Here is a 22678-nt window from a genome sequence, read left to right on the forward strand (position 1 = left end):
TGACACAGAAGACACTCAATAAATGGCAGCCATCATTACGGCTATGGCAAAAATTTGTTAAATTGATGTCATTATTAAGTCCTTGTGAAAAGGGGGCTAGGGATTTGCATGCAAGACTTACGTTCAGATCTCTGAAGTATTCATTGTAATCTAAGGCATAACCCACCACAAATAAATTTGGGATCTCAAATCCAGCATCTGAGCAGAGAGAGGGAGGGAAAAAAGAAAAGGAACACAATTTAAACAACATAAGTATAAAGCCACCATATGCTACCGTTGGCACTTAAACTCTGACGACCTTCCATTAGGCAGAAGTAAGTGAGAAAAGTGACAGACAATGCATAGGATGAGCCCGGTAGGACCTGGACCAGAGTGACTCTACTCAGGGAGACAGGACGACCAGCAAACAGACAGTGAAAAATGACTGCACGCCCGGTAGACAGAGCTGAGCAAGGGCTCAGGCAGCCCTGTGGATATCAAGAAGGGTGCATGAGTCAGGCATGCAGCCCTGCTGTTCCAAAGCAAGCAGTATCCAATGATATCATGCCAAAGGAAACACTGCAAAGCGTGAAGTGCAGTTCAAACAGAAGGTATTCCAATGCTGTAATACATGAATAGGGGCACAGGCTGTTGCAACAGGAAGCCATCCTCCCACGGCACTCAGTATCCTCGGCCGGATAAAGGGCTGGAAAGCAAAACCCGGGAGACAAGATGAGAGGAAAAGGGAGTGAACGTTCGGCCCGAGGAAGACAGTGTTAAGGGTTTTACTCTAATGCTAGTCTTTGAGCCCATAATGCAGATGAGAGTAATTAGCTCTCTGTCTCCACTGAGGGCAGGATGAGAGTAAATGGATTTAAATGCAGTAGGAGATACTTAGGTTAAGCAAAGGATGAGTATATTGAAAGAAAGATGATTTTTATTGAAAAGAAGTCTTAAGGAACATATAATAGCTCTTCTTCTTTAGGTCTTGAAACTATAGCCCAATGATTTTTCAAATTCTTTCCAGGACTGGGGAATCTTATGTTTATTACGGTATTGCAAACGAGAGATGTACTTGCTTACTTTTACGAAACAGTACTTTGGCATAGCCAGTGGACTTACAGCCCAGAGAAATGTATCTCCATCATTGACCATTCACCAACATTTTGGTCCTTCTGACCAAGGATGCTTCCACATGGAGAAACCAACTGGTTCTTGCTCGCAGAAAGTGCTAGAGGTGAGGGACTTATTTTTCTAAGGGTTCCATTATGTGTCACTGTTGGAAAGCCTATTTGATCCCTCCAAACTGTAGGTTTCTTGAGAAAAAATAATCAAAGAGAAGAAGCAGAGCAGAAGAAAAGATGTCAGAGGATATAAAAGGTGTCATTGAGCATAAAGGAAGAAGTCAATTATGAGAAAGGACCAAAAAGTACAAAGCCTCAGAAATCCGGGAAGAAAGACAGAACAGAGATTCTGAGCTCGCTCAAAGAATATTAGCAAATCCCAGGAACCCCTGGCTGTAAGGATAATGATGAGTTTACAGCGAGCAATGCAATCCTTACAACAGTTGTGGCAACTCAGACTGGGAAAAGTCAATTCAGAAAGCCAAACCTTCTGAGTAAAAGAATGTTGGGGCTTCCCTGGTGGCACAGTGGTTAAGAATCCGCCTGCCAGTGCAGGGGACGTGGGTTCAAGCCCTGGTCCAGGAAGATCCCACATGCCGTGGAGCAACTAAGCCCGTGTGCCACAACTACTGAGCCTGTGCTCTAAAGCCCATGAGCCACAACTACTGAGCCCACATGCTGCAACTGATGAAGCCCGCGTGCCTAGAGCCCGTGCTCCACAACAAGAGAAGCCACCGTGATGAGAAGCCCGCAAACAGCAACGAAGAGTAGCCCCCAAGAGGGGGATTGCGGGATCATATGGTAACTCAAACTCACAGACATAGAAAACAAACTCACAGTTACCAAAAGGGAAAGAGGAGGGCAGAGATGAATTAGGAAGTTGGGATTAACAGATACACACTACTATATATAAAAGAGAGATGCAACAAGGACCTACTGTATAGCACAGGGAACTATACTCAATACTTCATAATAACCCCTATAAGGAAAAAGAATCTAAAAAAGAATATATATATACACACACACACATATATGTATAACAGAATCACTGTGCTGTACACCTGAAACTAAGACATTGTAAATCAACTATACTTCAATTTTTTAAAAATTTTAAAAATTAAGAAAATAAATCTCTTACTACTGTTAGCTGCTATTATTTTATTGATGCTATTGCTGTGACACAAGACATTTGTAACTAGTTGGATATGTCTGAAGTGCATGTCTTTCAACTTCAGTTGAAATCTTCTCTATACAGTATCTTACATTATTTCCTTAGAAGATTTCTGTTTATTAACCATGTTGGACCTTAACTATATCCAGATTACATTCCCCAAGCCAATAACTGGACAGGGACATGCTATTGGGTCTATCTGGCCAGAACTGACATTGTCTAGATTTAATACACCCCACCTAGGAATGAAATTTGTTTTTAGAATAAAGAATCACTGGTTCAATGTCACTGGCACATTACCCATCCATAGTGTGCTTCTTGTGCTTATGTTTGTTCAGCTTGCTGATGAGAACTGCAGCCAAATTATCCCAGAGGCTTGAGTGCAAATGTAAGTCATAAAAATCAAGCCGAAGTGTGCCTATGCAAGTGAAAAAAATATCGCCTCTAGTGTTAGAATAATAAATAATCAAGCAGCTTGTTTATCCTCTCTGGCATTAGAACTATTCGTATCCGCGGGAGGAGGGAGGAAAGTGCCTTAGATGAGGAAAGTCCTTCAGAACATGTGTCTGAACTCAAGTGTGAAGATGGTATCTAGAGATATTTGCTCTGTTAATTCTCTGTGTTATTATACTTGTGTTTGAAGGTAGTGGAGAGGTGTCTCATGTTTCCCCTTCTGTGCTAAAATTCAGGCCTGCTGAAGGTCAGCACCGTGCCTTGTCCGTTCACAGTTCCTGGAGACAGGAGAGCACCTCTCAACCTTCCCAGGGCCTCTCTGTGTCCAACTGGTGGGGACAGAGGCCAAGGCAGGAATCCTATGCATCCAAGTCAGCGCAGGAGGGGGTCACGTCCCCCTCTACCCCCTGAAGCCTATTTAGTTGAGTTCTTAGGCGTGAAGGTACTATGGAAAACCTAAAAATAAAAACATTCAGTGTACACAACACAGTTCCTGGGAAAGATGCAAATTAGAAAATGAAAACCTCTGGTAGTAGAGGGTTCTATTGCTGGGGGGACCACAGACCATTTACGGGACCATCAAATCTTTACAGCTTCCGATTCACAAGAATGCCAACAACTAGGAAACCAAAGATTCTGAAATACAAAACACCACCACCAGCCAACAACCAACCAACAAAACCCCAAAAAACACTTACAGTCAGGTTTAAAGCCATCACTTCTAGATGTTCTCTTCACCAACAAACTACCATTAAAAGAAAAAAAAAAAAAAAAAAAGCTTTAGTGATCCAGACGAAATGTTTGTGAATTGCAAAGAGAACTGAACATCATTAAAATATATATTTGAAACGCGCATGTTTTTCCCTCGGGCACGTGGGGCATGAGCACAGCCCTCAAATCCCCTCCTGCGGCACCTCATCAGTGAGATGCTGGATAAAAGGAATGGAGAGGGGTGCGGGCGCTGGGGCTCTGCCAGCTGCTCCTGGAAACAACAAACAGAGGCATCGGAAAGAGGGGCTCAGACACACAGCAAAGCATGTCCTCTTCCCTTTCCTCTCTCTCAGGCTAGCGGTCAAATGGGCTGTTTGTTCAGTATGGTCGAACCATAACACTCCAGGGCAAAGGGTCAGTGGTTTGGAATTGCCTGAGCTCACTGGAAAGGGCTTCCTGTGCTGGCATCCCTCTCGTGCTGGTTTGGAAAGACAGGAGCAGCGATGAGGTGCACGTGGTACTCACCTGGCTACCTTAAGCGTGTTGGGCTTGTATTTCTCTACGCTACCGAGCAACGCTTTCACGGTCCTCCCGGTTCCGACAACATCCTTTGCAAAGAGGACAGACAATTCAACCAAACGCCTTCGGGCTGCATGAAAAGGCATTTCATCCAGACAGATGAGTCTAGTCCTTATTAATAATGCATCCTAATTAGAACTGCCATCAAGTTAGAGTAAAAGTAGGAGCAAGAGCCGGTTATGTTTTTTTAGACAGGTGCTTCTTTCTGGAAGCTGGGTTTGGGGGGCATATATTGGTGACTATTTCCTCCTAGAATCCTTGAGCTGTGCTCAAAGGCTAAGTTCAGCCTCTGGAAAGCACATGGGGCTCTTTATTGAGTGCATTTGGATTCGTGCGTGCGCATTCAAGGACTGAACTTGGCCCTGAGGTTATGTAACACAACATAGGATGCATGAATTTTCATGGACTTGGGATGTACATCTGAATACGCTGAATGGATAAATGCCTCCCCCCTTGCTCTCCTCACTTAATAGGAGATTCTACGGCTGGGAAGTGAGATGTGTCTGGACAGCAGCTGGTGACAGCCTGTGAGTTCTGAGGGTGCGAGGCTGCCGTGAGCTGAGGCTCATCCCCGCTGATGAGCTGCTGCATAATTAGAGTAGAATGGGTGGCCGAAATTGATTGTCCGTGGGACAGAAATCAGCTGTCAGGAGCTGATTATCAAAACAACAGGTCTGAATTTAGCCAGGGTTGGGCAATGCATTTGGCTAGAGGGTCTACTTCATGGGTTATGTCTGAGGCAGGACTGCAGATACATGTGGCACGCTCAGGCAATTGTAACCAAAGCTTGAAAACAGCTTCCCTGAATTTCTGCCAGCTGATAAGACAGGCCTGCTGGGCTACAGGACCCGTTCTTGCTTTCTTTTCTTTCTTCTTTTTTTTTTTTTTTTTAAACAGAAAAACAAATTAAATTAAATTATAGATTTCCCCTGGATAGCAAATTTTTAGATTAATTCTATTTATGATTTGGATGCCAAAGGGAGAATTATTCCAAGTCATTCGAGGACATTAGCAAGAACACTGAATTAAGGGTGAAGAGAATTCTAACCTTGGTTTTACTATTAAAAAATTTTGGTTCTGTGGGCTAGTTTTCTCTTCTGTGAAAATGTCTGATTCACAGATAGGTATAAGAACCAATTTAGACATGGGTGGCATTAGATATAAAACCGGATAAAGTACCATGCAACTATTACTGCAAAGCTTCCATTCTAAGTTATTTCAAGCCAGTGATTCTAGTTGACTCCTATTCTGTAAATTTGAAGAGCCCTAAACACAGTGGGAATTCAATAAATCCTTGGCCAGTTTGATAACACGTTCTATATTTTGAAACTCACCATTAGATTCTTTCAGCTTCCAAGTATGGATAAAGAAAAGTCAGCTTACCTCGACAATGAGGACATTCTGAAATAAAAACAAAACAAAACAAAACAGAAAACACAACTACTTAGAATATGAGGCAAAGCTGGCTCATAAGATAAACACACAGTTTGCTGAGAGTTAGAATTTCACAATTAGCTTAGCTGGTCCTCCACTGTCCATCTAACCCGAATGTTTGGAGGTAATCTAGGCTTCCAGATTCATTTGAACAGCCTTTCTGGAATTACTGAGTGCTGCGATATTGGTGTCTGTACAGGTACAGTCTTTTTATTCATTAAATCCGTTAAAGAATCTTAATTTTATCATTAAAATATGAGATTATTTAGTCCGTTTTTACAATAGGTCACGCCCGCGGTATCCCCCACGGATCACACTGACAGAGAAGTCCCCTTGGTACCCTGCACGCGTTTGCTATATGCTTAACCATCAACCCATCACAGCTAGCGAGGGTGTGCATTTTTAGTTTGATTGAGGCTTATCAACCATGCCTACTAACCACCCAGAATACCGGGAGAATACTTGGTTAATTTAATGTCCTAGTTCACAATCTCTTTTTGTTTCAGTCTTATAATGGAAACCTTTTTAAACTGTTAGTCTGCATTCTTGCCTAATTAAATAAAGTGCACTGAACATAATTAAATCTGTTTTTTTGAAAGCTCAGAGCCTTGCAAAACAAGAGTCATCCTTGAAGTGATTAGTTTCAACTACAAGATAGAGTGGTGGCTGGGAAGTAGGATTTGTATAGGCACAACTCCAGAGATATAGTGTCAAAATTAATTAAATACATTTAAAAATCAAGGTAATGCGTACACATGATGAAAATCAAACAGAAAAGTCTAAAGATTTTCTAGATGCTGATGTGTTTCAAACTGTTAAAAGTATTTTAAAATGCTTATGTATTTTACATTAAAGTTATGACATTGCACGTTACGCATAGCCAAAGTATTAGCGCTTCTAACAAAAATGGCAATAATTTATTTCTTTTTTCATTTTTTCCATTTGATCGAGATATAATTGACATACTCCACTATGTTAGTTTAAGTTGTACAGCACGATGGTTCGACTTAGATATATTGTGAAATGATTACTGCAATAAATTTAGTCAGCAGCCATCCTCTCATGTAGATAAGATACAAAGAAAAAGCTAAAGAAGCAAAACCATCTTTTCTTTGTGATGAGGAGTCTTAGCGTTTACTCTTTTAATAACTTTTACATATATTGCTCAGTAGTGTAAACTAGAGTTACCATGTTGTACGCTACATCTCTAGACTTATCTGACTTACAGCTGGAAGTTCGTGCTTTTTTGACCAGCTTCCTCCAACTCCCCGGGCCCACACCCTGCCTCTGGTAACCACAGATCTGACCTTTCTTCCTGTGAGTTTGGCTTTTGTTTTGTTTTATTTTGTTTTAGATTCCACATATAGGTAAGATGACACAGTATTTGTTTTTCTCTGTCTGACCTATTTCACTTAGCGTAATGTCTTCAAGGTCCATCCACGTTGTTGAAAATGGCAGGATTTCCTTGGGTTTTTTTTAATGGCTTAATAACATTCCACTGTATATGTATACCACACTTCTTTCTTCGACAATAATTTCTTTTTTAAAAATCAATTATTTATTATTATTATTTATAAATTATTTAATTTTGGCTGCATTGGGTCTTTGTTGCTGTACGGGCTTTCTCTAGTTGCGGCGAGCAGGGGTTACTCTTTGTTGCGGTGCGCGGGCTTCTCACTGCGGTGGCTTCTCTTGTTGCAGAGCATGGGCTCTAGGTGCATGGGCTTCAGTAGTTGTGGCATGTGGACTCAGTAGTTGTGGCTCGTGGGCTCTAGAGCACAGGCTCAGTAGTTGTGGCACACGCGCTTAGCTGCTCCGCGGCATGTGGGATCTTCCCGGACTAGGGCTCAAACCCGTGTCCCCTGCGTTGGCAGGTGGATTCTTAACCACTGCACCACCAGGGAAGCCCCTCAACAATAATTTCTTCATATCATATAAACCTAGTACATATTTAAATTTTCCCAGTTGTCCTTCAGATGGCTTTTGTTGTAGTTGGTTTGTCTAATCTATGACCGTGCACTGGATCTTTAATCTCTTTTAATTTAGAATAGTCTGTAACAATATAGAGGACTTTCTGAGTTCCGCAGAGTACTAAAAAAGTACAGTTATTTAGCAGGCTCCTAAACGATGGGCACAGGAATATGAGTATAGAAAAACCACCTGCTCTTGAAAGGGAACTATGCAGAAAACTGGAGTTCCTTAGTGTGTCTACAGAGCAGTCATTACATATATATTTATTTTCCTTTATAGAACATCAACAGTGTTTTCAAACTCTTTCCTTAGTGGTATATGGATTGACTCCTGGATTTTTAGTGGCCTGCCTGTTGTGTGAAAAGCTCACCTCCAAAACCAGCAATGCTTTTAGTACCTTTGGAAGATTGGCTCTGCCTTGCAAAACCCTCCTTGAGTAGAGAGAAAGTGACCACCCCGACTTTGGAAGCATTTTCAGTATTGTCCAAGAGAACTAATCTCTTTATACGTTAATGGACCAAGATTAGCTCCACAAGCTAAGAGACAAAGACTTACTCATCTTTATATGATCAGCATGTAACATGGAGACTGGTATGTAGTAGGGGCTCAGAAAACTGCCCGTGGAACAAATCAACAATTCTGACCTTCCTTCTTTCTCTAATTCATTATACTTTTGTCACATCCCCTCCATTTTTCTCCCTAAAGATGTATAATCCCTCCTTAACTGAGCTATTATTAACGTCTATTGCTTTTAATTTTGCTTTAAGAAATCTTCTAAAGTTCCCATTTTCTTGACTGCGCAACCTTGGGAATTTTTCAGAACATACTGTGCCTCCCTTAAACGCTTCCAACCTGCTAACTCCAGTCACTGAATCTGAGATGTTCACCAGTCACCATCTTGGTCATCTCATCCCACCTAGCTCATTTCCTCCCAGAAAGCCGGTAAAATCTGTAGCTTGGGAACCGCAGGCAAAAATCCTATGGGGACTCTCCAGAGCGGGTCCTTTCTTTGCTATTGCATGATCCTGATCGAAGCTAATCCTATCGGGTTTCCTAGAGAAAAAGAAAGGAAGGAAGAAAGAGAAGAAGAAAAGAAAGAAGGAAAGAGTTATGCAAATCTAAACGGTTTTCTTAAATAGGTTATCCCTTTCAGTCTTTCAAAAGGCAAAATGATCAGCACACCACAGTCTAACCTGCAGCGATGTATTTTTGCGGCTGTGGTCACACCCAGCAGAGGGATGACGGCAGGAATGGTGTGAGCTGAGCGTGGATACGCTGCGTGTGCACAGGGGTGTGAATATAAACCCCGTGGAGAAAGGCATGCGGTCCAGCGTTTCACTTCATGTGATAATTCACAGAATTGCCAGAATCACCAGTCGGTGGGCATTTCCGTTATTGTTCGCAGCCTAGTCAGATGCAATTTAAAAGGAATGATTTAAACAGTTAAGGCAGCCAAGGAGGAAATGTTGGCAGATTCCGGTGCTTCACTCTGGCATTTGATTAGAAACTTATTTGGGGTGGGGTGGCACGTCTCCTGAAATCTTGCACTTAACCTACACATCTGTGTTTTCCCATTGCTGGATTTGGGCCTGTTTCCATGCATTTGGTTTTATTCCACCCTTTCAGAGATTTCTCTTGAACATGAATAAAATCGTCTTGCTTTGATGGATACACACATTTTATGAAGCGCCAGGATTAAATCAACTTTGAAAAAAATCAGCCAGAGAGCGCATTGTGCAGACAGCTTAAACGCACCAAGTGAAATGCTTTTAATGCTGTGAGCTGAAGGGCCACTGAACTGAATCATTGCGGGCTCCCTGTATTCAACCGCCGTGACCTACTTAGAACCGTGACGCAGCCAGCCTTTCTTGGGAGTTTTCTTCCTTTTGCTTTAAAAAAAAGAAAGGAGGAAGGAAGAAAGGGAAGGAAGGAAGGAGAGAGAAGGGAAGGAAGGAAGGGAAGAAGGGAAGGAAGGAAGGGAGGGAGGGAGGGAGGAAGGAAGGAAGAAGGGAGGGAGGGAGGGAGGGAGGGAGGGAGGGAGGAAGGAAGGGAAGGAAGGAAGGGAAGGAAGGAAGGGAAGGAAGGGAGGGAGGGAGGAAGGAAGGAAGGAAGAAGGGAGGGAGGGAGGGAGGAAGGAAGGGAGGGAGGGAGGGAGGGAGGAAGGAAGGGAGGGAAGGAAGGAAGGAAGGAAGGAGGGAGGGAGGGAGGAAGGGAAGAAGGGAGGGAGGAAGGGAGGAAGGAAGGAAAGGAAGGAAGGAAGAGAGGAAGGAAGGGAGGAAGGGAGGGAGGGAGGAAGGAAGGGAGGGAGGGAGGGAGGAAGGGAGGGAGGGAGGGAGGAAGGAAGGGAAGGAAGGAAGGAAGGAAGGAAGGAAGGAAGGAAGGGAAGGAAGGAAGGAAGGAGGGAGGGAGGGAGGGAGGGAGGGAGGAAGGAAGAAGAGGTAATAAAAGAAGCCAAGAAACAGAGAGGAGCACGGGGCTGTCTAGAATCTCCGTTTCCTGAACATTTTAACGTGCACATCTATAGTGGACTTAAGAAGTTACATAGTACAGTTATGGGGTTTACAATGCATGGAAAATTATACAGGTGATTTTCCCATGTTTTTAAAAGTCCTTCTATAAACAAATTTGATTTAAAAAAAATCCTTTCTATCCGCCCCCCCCCCGCTCCCCCCCCCCTCCCCGCTCTTTCAGGAATCACCAAGCTCCTTCCTGCCCCTCGGAGGGGCTACTATTCCTTTTGTTTCCCCGCTACTTCGTTCCTGTAGTTCAAGTGCTCCAATCAGTCAATCAATCAAGTGGTCTCCGAACTGGTTTCTCTACCTGGAGTCTCTCCCTTCTTTCAGTTAACCCTACCCTCTACTCAGGTGCATTTTCCCGAAAACACAGCTTCAGGATGTCGCCAGGGCTCAGCAACTTTTGTGGCCCTTTGATTTTCCGAGCAAGTTACACTAGTTATTCAACAAATTCTATAAACCAAATTCAGTCGACATTTTCAGTTTTTCAAATTCTTTTTCCTATTTTTGATTAATTTCCTTCAGTCACACTGGGCCACTCCTGTCCTCTGGCTCTGCGATTCCCTCCCCTTCCTCCCCCTTTCCACACGCTAATCTCTCTCCCTCTTGGTCCCAAGTAAAACCTCACCCTCTTCTCTCTACACGGTTACAGTCCTAAGGAATCATTCCTTCTTTGGATTTCTTTAAGCTCAAGGAAACAGTCTTGTGTGGAAAGAATCCCTAAAGTTCTTCTCTGGGTACCGAGCATTAAAAAAAAGAAGGCCTGAATAAGTTCATGGCAGAGTAATAATATAATGATAAGTATAACTTCAATGTAAATTTGTTGATTGAGAAATTGTGATTACTCTATGAGAAGGGATAAGTTAGCTGATGGCTTGTAACAACCCTTCCAACGCAGATATTCACCCAAAGCATCTTCCATCCCAGGCAGATACTTATTGCAGTTTCAGACTTTCTTCTACCACAGTTAATAAAAGGACCCACTCATTGTTGGGTGCCTTTTCCTTTTAAGTTTTTTTTCCCAGCTGGTGTACATTCTGCATGATGGAAAAACTCTGAAGGGTCTCTGAATTTCTTTTTCTTTTTCTCTTTCTTTTTTCAGCCACTCTGCGTGGCCTGCGGGATCTTAGTTCCCCGACCAGGGATCCAACCCGCGCCCCCTGCATGGGAAGCACAGAGTCTTACCCACTGGACCACCAGGGAAATCCCTGAAATTTATTTTTAAAGTTCTCTCAAACTCTTAATGGACAGCCTTTTCTGAAAGGCTGAAGAAGGGATGAGCAGCCCATAGGAATGCCTTTATCCTTTTAAGGAAAAGGAAATCCCAAAGGTTAAGTGACATTTTTTTTTGTTTGTTTTTTGTGGTACGCGGGCCTCTCACTGTCGTGGCCTCTCCCGTTGCGGAGCACAGGCTCCGGACGCGCAGGCTCAGCGGCCATGGCTCACGGGCCCAGCCGCTCCGCGGCATGTGGGATCTTCCCGGACCGGGGCACAAACCCGCGTCCCCTGCATCGGCAGGCGGATTCTCAACCGCTGCGCCACCGGGGAAGCCCTAAGTGAAATTTTTTTCATCCTTCACTCTCAGGTGTGTAGCACTCACCAACTCCGTCGAGCCTGGACCCTCTTGGGACACCGAAGCCCTTCTGCTTCTACAGAGAGAATGTCCTCTCACTCGACATCACTCATCCAATTCCCAACCAAACCAGCTGGTTGACCGTCCTTCCGTGTGACCAGGTGGGTTTCTATTTACCCTTTCCTGCTGCATGTCCGCCCGTTCCCAAACTTAATTGAAGAGGTCTTTCTGATTTCTGTCTAAGAGAAAGAGAAGCCTGCGCTCGCTCGATCACCAGATACTTATTCCGACCTGTTGCGGACTAGGCACCATGCACGATGCTGGGATAGAATGGTCCCCGCCCCGTCACACCGACATCCTGGTGGGGGAAATAGGCAAATAAAAAAAATAAGCCCCAAATAAACACCGGAAATGGAAAGGGCTTCAGTGGAAAGAGGGTGGGTACAGAGACTTAATGGAGAATGTGTGGCAGGGGGGCGGCTAGAGGGGAAGGGCTTCTGCTCATTTCAGAGCGAGAGCTGGGGAAGGCCTCCCTTACACGGGAGCCTGTAGGCTGAAATCTGACGGGTAGGAGGAAAGTGGATTCCAGGTGGAGGCCACGGCTTGTCCGAGGTCTTGGCGGGAAGGAGCTTAGCCAGCGTGCTTACTGTGAGGTGGCACTGCGAGGTGGAGGTGAACGCTGTACCGTGATGTAGGGAGGGAGACAGGGCCAGATCACGCGGGTCTTTGAGGCTGTGATAAGGAGGTCGGACTGTAATCTCAGAGCACTGGGTTGCCAGGTCAAATACAGAACATCCAGATACATTTGAATTTCAGATAAAGAACAACTTTTTAGTTTACGTGTGTCCCAAATATTGCACGGGACATACTTATGCTGAAAATTTATTCATTGTTTATTTGAAATTCAAATTTAACTTGGCATCCTGTTTTTTGCTTTGTTTTTTTTTTTTTTTTTTTTACAAAGTCTGACAACCCTAATTGACAGGCTGCTGAAAGGTTTTCAGTAGGCAAGTGATGTGATCCAATCTGTATTTTAAGAAGATCCCTCTGACTGCTTCTTGGAGAATGGTTTGCAGGGTGGCATAGTTAAGCGAAGGTAAGTTCAGGGAGACTGGTTAGGCTTTCACAGCAGATCTGAAGAGGGAGAGAGCTAGTCTCGCCCTAGAGACCAGTCTTCTCAAACTTTAATGTGGATAGGTATCGTGTCCAGGATCTTGTTAAAATGAAGATTTAATTCAGTAGATCTGGGGTGGGATCTGATAGACTATATTTCTAATAAGCCTCCAGGTGGTGCTGACCTTGCTGGTTTCTAGACCAAGGGTCAGCAAACTATGGCCCATTGGCCAAACTTGGCCTGCCGCCTGTTTTTGTAAATAAAGTTTTATTGAAACACAGCCATGTCCATTGGTTTCCATTTCATCTATGGCAGCTTTCTGCTTTCATGCTATGATGGCAGAGTGAAGTCGTTGAACAGAAGACTGTATGGGCCACAAAACCGAAAAAAATTTACTATTTGGCCCTTACCTGGAAAGTTTATCTGATGCCTGCCCTAGACCACACTTTGAGTAGCAAAGTCTAGATTTGGATGGTTACCATGGAGATGGAGAGACATAGGCAGATTCAAGATATATTTGAAAGCAGAGTGTGGTCTACACTGGTTCATTAAACATTCCCTTCTGACATGAGCCTAGGGACCCCGAGCTGCATGTCGAGACAGCTGAGAACCTGGTTATCAATGGTGATTCATCTTGAAAACATTTACCCAAGAAGCCCAAGGGGTTCTACTCGGCACACCTTTGAACGTACATAGAAATGCGTCTATGCACACACGGAGAGTGGAAAGATACCACGTCACAGCACTTGGTAACCTGGACGAATCGTTTGTCATGCTAGCAAAAAACTGAAGCCCACACCTGCTCAGACTTACTGCTGGCTGGTTTCCATTTCTCCTACCTCAACTTCCGTGATCTCTACTTTCTCATGATGGGGGTGGTCTTTGCAGTAATTGTAGGTGGGGAAACTGAGGCAGCGCCTTGTTACCTACTCTGCTCACTCCACCCCCAGTAAGAAACTACCCTTTCCTCAATCTCCTCTCTCTCTCTCTCTTTAAAAAAATTATAACCTTTATCCTATCTCTTAAAGGAAGGGACTATCCAGGGCTCACTTAAGAGGGAAAATCACTTTAAAACAAAACAGAAGATGATTTTAGAAGGCAGGAGAGAAAGACTACACTTTTTCTGTGCTCATTTTTTCTTGGCATTCCTTTGGGATTCTTAGAGCTGCCACATTGACATCTTCCATGGTAAATGCACAAGGTACGATAATTCTCTTGTGTGATAAGCTTACAAGGCAGTGTCATATAACGAAGTACTAAAATGACTTATCATTTAAAGACCACTCCAGGGTTGTTAGAAGTTATGAATTTCTGGAAATTGCTTTGAGTGTTTTATCTTTCTAGGATAAAATACCTAAATATCAAATAATAGTTTATGCACTGATGTAGTAAAATTAAATAGTGCCCATGTGATACATACATTAACACCAACAAGTTAATTCCAATTTCTGCAGGGCACAATTTCCTACTAGATGGCAATTTAACACTCAGATGCTATGCTATCTTCCGAGGAGAGGGAAGTAAGCTCTTCTGCAGTTAGTCCTCGTGGCTCTGCTGTGTTCTTAGTGTTATTATACCTTTTCCTTTTTTACAAATTAAATGTGGCTGCTCTTTCTTTCCCCATGTGGGCATTGCGAAACAATAACAAACGCAAATGTGAGAGATTAAGCTTGTATAATAGACGGACCCGTTTTACTCAGAAAGCTGAAGTTGCTCAGGGATAATGAGTACAAGATACGTCAGCAGAGGTGAACGAAAACAAATTCTGTGTCGCTTTCATTCACGGCAAAACCTGCATTTCAGATCACATTTGCACAAAGACCATCTGCTTGATGAAACAACTCTTCCTTCCCAAATGTATGGATTCATATCAGAATCCAAACAGCTTTTCACTTTATTATTAAGCACTGGCAGGTTTGGAACTCCAAGGTAACATCGGAGGTGTCTGCCTATCTCCTGGGCTACATTCTTTTTAATGGGGGGAAAAATGCAAAGTGCTCAGAAATGAAAAAAATCTCCAGATATCCTTTTTGTAAATTCCCTGCCTAAATTTTAAACATTTCAACAGACCTGTTTTAATGTCTTACTGAAGTGCTTAGGTGCTGAGGCACAGATGAGAGGAGAAAAGCAGACAAATAAAGGAAAAGTCTTCCCTTTCATAAGGTACCTGACAGGGTGAGTAGGAAAAGAAAGGGAGAGAGAAGAAGGAATGCTACGGGGTTTTGTAATGTGAGGTTGTCTGCAACAACATGGAAGGAAGCTTGGGGACGAAAGATTCGGTTCCCATCGGGTCTTGGAAGCATGATAGGAGTGTTTTATAAAAGAAGAAATCATTATAAGGATTCACACATCCATTTGCATGAATTAGCAAACCTGGGAGAGTGCCTAAAACGGACTACAGTGCTGACCTGAAACGAAGGTCACTGATTTCCCCGCAACCTCAGTGCCTCAGTGTACACAGAGCATAGTTACATGAACGAACCTTTCCAGCCAGGGCTGAGAGATCATCACCTCCAATTATCTGCTTCTCGCCCATGGACTGGTCGTTCTAAAAGAAAAAGGGGAGACAATATTTTACTGTACGAGAAAACCTTTAAAGCACGTTTCCCTGTCTACCCGGCCAGTGGCCAGACTGCGCCTTACAAATATAGCACAAATAGCTGGTACAGATTCATGGTTGCCTATGGTTACCAAGAGCCACTCTCCTGCCACTGTGCTTGAGACAAAGCACTCTAATGGCTGGAGGGCGAGTCTGTGTGGAGAGGCGATGGAAGGAGTAGAGAGAGGACAGGCAAACCTAATTTGGGGACAAAAAAAACATGGAAGGTGCCTGAACCTATTCTGAGACAGATGGAACTGGAGGAGACAGGCATGCTCCTGGACTTCCCTGGGGTGAGGCGGGGGGCTACGGGAGCCCGAGGAGGGGCCTAGCATTTGTCAGCTGTGCCAACGGGCCTCAGTTACAGCCCTGCAATGGGGAACAATTAGACTGGTTCCCAGAGAGGTTAGAGACCCCCTCTACTCCCTACCAGCGCTGGTCCAATCCCTCATCTCGTGTTGAGGGCAGTTCTAACAGGCCAAGGCTCAAGAACTATTACAGTCAGACCTTCAGACGTGTAGATGATAAAGCCCTAGGAACTTCCTGCAGTTCCAGGAATATGAGACCCAGAAGCCCATTCAGAAGACGTTATCACAGTACCTTGTAATAACATACAATGGAAAAGAATCTGAAAAAGAATATATGTATCTGAATCACTGCTGTACACCAGAAACTAACACAACATTGTAAATCAACTATACTACAATAAAAAAAAAAATGACTTTTCACTCAAATCCTATTAGAGATTATGAGAATTCCTTTTCACAATATTTATATACAGGACATTATCCTGTCCCAATTAAACCTCACACACACACACACACACACACACAATGAACAAAATGTGGATTGTTCCTTAGTATAAATATCACAACAGAATAACATGGGGGCAGAATGGGAAACGGAGAACAGGCAGCTTGTTTTCTGGCCTCCTTGCAAAGAGGCATTAAAGGAACTGAAGCAGACATCCTACAGGCAATTGGTTTCATGACCAAGCAAGACTGCTGCGATGTTGCAGTATCTTCATCCAAACAATAACCTAAGTGAGAAGACACCAATAGAGGGACCAGACGTACACTGTGCTGAACCAGGAAACATCTTCGGTTACTGCTGTGGACAGCTGTTGCTTTGGCTAGTTCACTGCTTTTCTCCCTTATTCTGGCAAGAAGGTCCTGCTTCTTTCCCGGGAGAGTTAATTCCATTTGAATCAGGAGGAGCCAGGCCTTACCTGTATAAATCAGCTATGCCCGAAGCTATAACCAACCTTGAACTTTCCAGCTACTTAAGCCAATTCATTCCCTTAAAGAAATTTTCCCTTGGGTTGGTTTGAATTGGATTCTGTCACTTGCTATTGAGAGTCTAGACCTAGAGTTACTTTGTCATAGCACTGGTCATCCGGAAAGGGGGAAAAAAAGCCAACCAACCAATATAACAGTTTTACCAATGAAGCAGCCTTCTATTTTTTTTTTACCTTACTGCTCAAGAGAAAAAAAAAAAAGACCTTAAAAATGTTCTTACTTCCACTTTGAAAGCATTCATTCCTTACTGCAAAGGAGTGGAGACAATGCTTGAAGTGGCCAGTTAGATAAAACCAATAATTTTCTTCTTATGGGAACTGGTCTTAAAAGGAGAAAATCAAAAACTATCCAGAATTCGCTGATCTTTTGCTGTTTTTGTACAGGCGTATATAATCATATATTCACAAGCAGTCATGCCAGCAGGTTGAGAACTTGTCAAAAATGTCAAAGGAGAAAATTTTCTTGTCACTTCTAGAGGTGCTGAGATAAGAGAAGTTAATATAGGGAGAATTTCTGTGTATTAGACTCACACATGGTAATAGCAGTAAGAAAAGTAAAATTTCAGTGTCTCCAGAGGACTGAGGTATGCAGAATTGGATGGAACAACTAAACCACAAAGTTTAATGTAAAAAATGATATTTACACTCTGCTAGATCAGAGTAAATTTCACAATAATTCTACTATTATCATCTCTATTCAGAAACAAAAACACAATACATCAGAAAGCTGAATACAATGCTCTAAGTCACACATTTAGTGTGTTTTCAAGCAAGTCTTATTTCAGAAGGCCTCACTTAGTCCAAGCTTATCACATATTTTTAATATTAGATTTGCCCTTAATTCATCTGGAATTTATATCTGCCAAGTGTATATACAGTCAATTGTCCTAATACCATTTATTGAACTGTTTATTTTTTTCCCTACTGGTTTGAAATGTCATTTTTATCATATCCTTCATTCTAATATGCAAGGATCAATTTCTATTTCATTAACCGAAAATGTCTATTTCAGCATCAAAACCATACTGTTAAATTATTATAGCTTTTTAGTATGTTTTAGTGTCTGGTAGAGCAAGTCCTAATTTTTTGTTCTTCTAAAAAATTGTCTTGGCTACTTTTGCACATTTATTCTCCTATCTGGTGGGTTGTTAAGAAGATCAAATGAATTAATACACACAGAACATTTAGAACAGAGCCTGGCATAGGGTAAGCACTCAGTAGATGCTAGCTATGACTGATTTCTTCCCTTTCCTCCCTCCCTCCCTCCCTTCTTTTCTTTCTTCCTTCCCTCCCTCCCTGGAAACAATCACCCCTCAATCCTCCCTAGTACACTGGAGTCTGGAGCTCCCTGGTTTAATGACTCTGGAAAATATGTCTGGGATGGAGAAGGGCACTTAGAGGTCCAAGTTCTCCATTTACATGCTTCCCATTGCCTTGCTGCGTCCAGACCATTCCTCACTCTACCTTCTAAGAACTTGGTGACAAACTAGTAGGCCTTTCAGGAATCCTGTGGCCTGATGACTCCTCTCTACTCTTTGAAATCAGCCTCCATAGACGTTTAGATTTTCACTTTCTCTATTTTGCTGAGTCAATGCCCTTCCTTAATCAGTTTTATCACCTAAAAAACAACACTGGCGGGCTTCCCTGGTGGCACAATGGTTGAGAGTCCGCCTGCCGATGCAGGGGACACGGGTTCGTGCCCCAGTCCGGGAAGATCCCACATGCCGTGGAGCAGCTGGGCCTGTGAGCCATGGCCGCTGAGCCTGCGCGTCCGGATCCTGTGCTCCGCAGCGGGAGAGGCCACAACAGTGAGAGGCCCGCGTACCACAAAAAAACAAAACAAAAACAAAAACAACAAAAAAAACAACACTGGCATCTCTTGCCCACTGAGGTCTTCTCCCTTTCCTCTCATCCTTGTGGGTATATATATATCTTGTTTATTTCTTTACTGTCATTTTGCTGGGGTTTCAGGAAAAAAAGGAGTTAACTGAATGCATTCAATTCACTGTGTTTAACCATAACATTTTTCTAGTGGTTCAAAAACATCCTTATATTCCAAGGACTTTTTTTTTTACACCACTGGTTTTGATTTGAAACTATTTTCTTTGGGATTGTTCACCTGATCTTCATAAGTAAGAATGACCTACAATTTTCCTTTCTTCTGCTACCTTTGTGGATTTTTAAAGCCAGTTATACAAGCCTCATATGAGTTGGGTGATTCTTTGTCTTTTTTTTCTATATGCTAGAAAGGTCTGTATATGGGTGAATTTATCTATTTTGCTAAGGTTCAGTAGAGCTCAGAATAGGTATTATTTAATCCCCAATTTACAAACAAGGAACTGGACGCGGCAAGAGTCTGAGTAACTTGCCCAAAGAGGTACTACTAGTAAGTGAAGGAACCCAGTTCAATTCTAGAATTGCCTGAATTGACATTATTCTTGTGTTAATCACCCCCGTCCTCCACAATATTCCTAGAAGGTAGAATTAATAGTACATCTCTGAGAGTAACATGGAGAAGAAATTGGGTCCTTGTACTAATGTAGTAAAATATATAAGCTAAAATGGCTAGGAGAAATCTACATCTTGAAAGAAATATTGGTAGCTGTTGTGTGAATTTATTTAAATAGCAAAGGAAGTCTCTGACGTGTAGTTCAGGCATCCTCAGAAAGAAATATATTGGAAATTTCTAGTTTAGGTGACCTGATCTCCAGGTGCAAAAAAAGAGCTCAGCAGGTATGGTGACTACTCAAGCAAGAGAATGTGGACTGTTTAGATAATGTTTAGAAAAAAACATAACCGAGGAAGAATAAATATCCTGAATTCTTTTGAGGAACCAGAAGGGGAAAAGTAAAGAAAACAAATAAACAAAAGAACCACTCTCTCAGCCATTCATTTCCAAAGTCAGAGCAACTTGCTTCATTCAGAATCTATACACGCAAAGGCTTTCTGAACATGCTCCGCCTCCACAGATGCCTTAACTTTGCTTTTTCCCCTCTTCTTTTCAGCCTCATCCTTCCTCTTGGCTCTTCTCCTGTGCTCAGTAAGGTCATCAGTACTATATCAAATGGATAGAAAGGCAAACCCCGAACCAAAACAGTTCATTATAAGAAGCTTTAATGATCAAACCGGAGAGCTTCTAATGAAAATGTTGCTAACTGTTGAAAAAATTTTCAAAAACTCTAACATTTATACCAAGTCAGATAACAAGGACAGGTGAATCAGTTCCAGTGTTTTCTTTTTAACCAGCTGTTGATGTGGGGTGTGGGTCCCCGAGTCCTTTAAGCAGCCTGAGGTCAAAGTAGAGGTCACAGGGCAGTCAGAGCTGGTGCCTTGTGTGCCTGTCCCTTGCTTCACCCAGAGCAGATCCTCTTATCTCTGTTATGTTAATTGGGTTCAAGGAAAGATGGTGGCGGCCAAAAGGTTTGAAAACTCTCATGTCAATATTTTCTTCCTTTGAAATGGACTTGCCTTCTTTTCCGTTCTTGTTCATTTAAATATCCATTTGTTTCTGGGATCATTTTTGTTTAGAAACTCATTCTTACAACCTATGTGGGTGAATTGTGAGAAAGGAGCATGGTGACTGGTGAACAGGCAGCTGGTGTCCCCAGGTCCCCTGGGGACCAAACTTCCTGGGTTCCAGTCCCAGCCCCACCTTCTCTTAGTTGTATGACCTTGAGGAAGCTACTTAACCTCTCAGTGCTCCACTGTCTCTGTCTATAAAAAGAGTATGTCAATAGTTCCCACCTCCTAGGATTATTGGGAGGAGTAAACGAATTAATACGAATTCAGCACTTAGAAAAGGACCTGGCGTGTAATAAGCAGTTCCTAAAGTAAGCCTTGTCTTCTTATCATCTACTTTTAGTCTAAGAAACTTGCACGTCTACCTGAGTTTCCTAACATTGACTTCGTGACGATTCTTCGTTCAGTTCACTGAGCACACGACTGCTACGGGAATGCCTCGTGCTCTGAGGTTAGGGTTTCTGAGGCTGACAGCCACCCATGAGGCATGTGGTTGAGAAGGACTCATGGCCTTCTGTTGCCACTTTACATCATGGCTACAGTCTTGATTAAAAACAAGCTCAGCTGTATGGTCCTCTGGGGTTTCTCAGTGACCTCTCCCCAGTTCCCAAGCTGTGATGTCTGAATCTTTAAAGTAGACCATTTCATGGGTATAATAAGCATCATCCCACTCTGCTGCTTTCATCCTGCTCCTCAATAGACAGAAGCCACCTGGAGATGATGCTCAGATCCACTTCTGTCCTTATCAGCTCTCGTCTGCACTCTGTTGGAGCCATTTATAGTCGGTAAAGAGTTAACCTTGAAATTGCTTTACAAGATGGCAGCAGAAGATCTGTAGTAGAACATGAAAATGGATGGCTGGTTTCCTGATAATGTTCCCAGGCCTGGCTCCATTTTTGCCTTGGGGATCATGAGATACCCCAATTCTTTCCTTTAATCCACCACCTCAGCCTAAGGTAATTTAACATAGATTTACACTACTTGTCAATAACAGAACCTTGACTAAGGTTTCACACCAACTTACAGGAGAAGTCAATATTTGAAAATTATGATAAATGTTATTAGTGACACCTTAGTGGTGACACATCATCACTCATCACTGAGGGACACTCGTCGCTGTGCTGCATGAGACCCTAGAGTTCCCAGCACACAATGTACTGCTTCCTCCTCCACGTCTTAGCTCGTGGTAGCTCCTGTCACACCTCCCCATCTTTCTTCACAGGACTAATTCCTACTCCTTCTTCAAGACTCGGTTCAGGCGTCATCTCTTCTAGGAAGCTTTCCAGGAGTCCCCTGGATGTGATGTGTCCCCACAACACTCTATGCATATCTGCATGTCAATAGACCACGTCCAGCGGGAATTTTCTGTGAATGCAGCAATTGCCAATGGCACGAGAACTTCAGCACAAACAGCTTTATTTTCATCCTAACTGCACTCCCAGTGGCTGGCACATTGTGGCATCCAGCGTTTGTTGAGCTATACTGAAGCATCTGCGTACATGTGTTTGCTATATTTTTAATACTTCTTCCTCTACCCATGGGAGACACTAAGTGTTCTCAGGCAGCACTTGTTTTCTCTTGCCTTAAGTTCTTTCTCCAGCTGTCCAGGAGATGGAAGGAGCTTACTGCCCAATAGAGACAGAGAAAAAATAAAAACTACAAACAAACACATAGGAGAAAATATCTGTAAAGCTCAATTGAAAGGGGCACAAATGAAACTGACTTGAGTAACTTGCAAGATGGGAAGACTGAAAGAATACAGAACCTCCTCTGTGATGTCTGAATGATTCCCATCCAAACTATGTTTCTTTCTTCTTATTACTAGTATTTTATTATCTCAGTTATCAAAGAGCCTTCTCAGTACTTTGAAAAATCGAAATGTGAAAATCCATGTGAATTCTGAACATGAAAAATATGAAAATATGAATTAGTAAGGTATGTCAATATCAGTCTTTCATTTCATGATTAGTAAAGGATACATTTTAAAGCCGAACTAGCATTTTAACCCAGAAAAAAATATGCATATGCTAGCATGTACAATTTAGCTCATTTGAAAGAACACATACGTTTTGCATTTCCTGAATTTGGTGTGTAACTTTGCAAGCAGGATGAGACTTTATTCAAGGACAAAATGGCCTTCTGTGTAATGACAATGATTTATTGCTCTATTGTGACTGGTATTCCACACCACCCAGGCTCTAAGAGGGGTGCTGGTTAGCTCCGAGTAATCCCAACCCAACAGAGAAAAGCTCTTTTCTTTATGAGAAATAAAGCAATCTTGGGTCAGAAGAAGCGACCACAATGATGAGAAGCTATAGGCTGGTAGGAATAATAAAGGGTCACCAAGAAAAAGGAAAAATGGAGAAGAAAGAAGAAAATGGACCTCTACTGCAATTTATTTATAAAAGACCCCAGCAAAGAGGAAACTCAGTTTAAAAACAGATTCGGTGACTTTGCTTTACATGGACTCTGAAATCTTGAAGCAGGATATCCTTCTGTTTTAAACCTCGGTATGGATTTGTTGTTTTGGTTTAAATTATGTTTTTAAATTATGAGTCAGAAAGAAAAACAAGTTGAACCCTTGACACAACTCAATGACCCCAAAGGACTTCAGTAAAATCTATGTTTTCAAATGTGGATG

General features: G+C 42.6%; 1 protein-coding gene across 6 annotated transcripts in view; it reads right to left on the reverse strand.

Moving 5' to 3' along the window:
* The window catches only part of PRTFDC1 (phosphoribosyl transferase domain containing 1), a 96032-nt gene that overhangs the window by 2559 nt on the left and 70795 nt on the right, over positions 1–22678 (reverse strand). For 5 of the 6 annotated variants that reach the window (XM_059058142.2, XM_059058143.2, XM_067030438.1 and 2 more), the window contains 5 exons: positions 15105–15170; positions 5401–5418; positions 3964–4046; positions 3426–3472; positions 122–198 (listed from right to left, as the gene is read on the reverse strand). In XM_059058142.2, the coding sequence (XP_058914125.1) occupies positions 122–198; positions 3426–3472; positions 3964–4046; positions 5401–5418; positions 15105–15170 (291 nt within the window). The remainder of the gene's footprint in view (positions 1–121; positions 199–3425; positions 3473–3963; positions 4047–5400; positions 5419–15104; positions 15171–22678) is intronic. The other variant, XM_067030440.1, reaches the window with a different exon arrangement.

This window comes from Kogia breviceps, chromosome 3, assembly GCF_026419965.1.
Source record: "Kogia breviceps isolate mKogBre1 chromosome 3, mKogBre1 haplotype 1, whole genome shotgun sequence".
NCBI lineage: Eukaryota > Metazoa > Chordata > Mammalia > Artiodactyla > Physeteridae > Kogia > Kogia breviceps.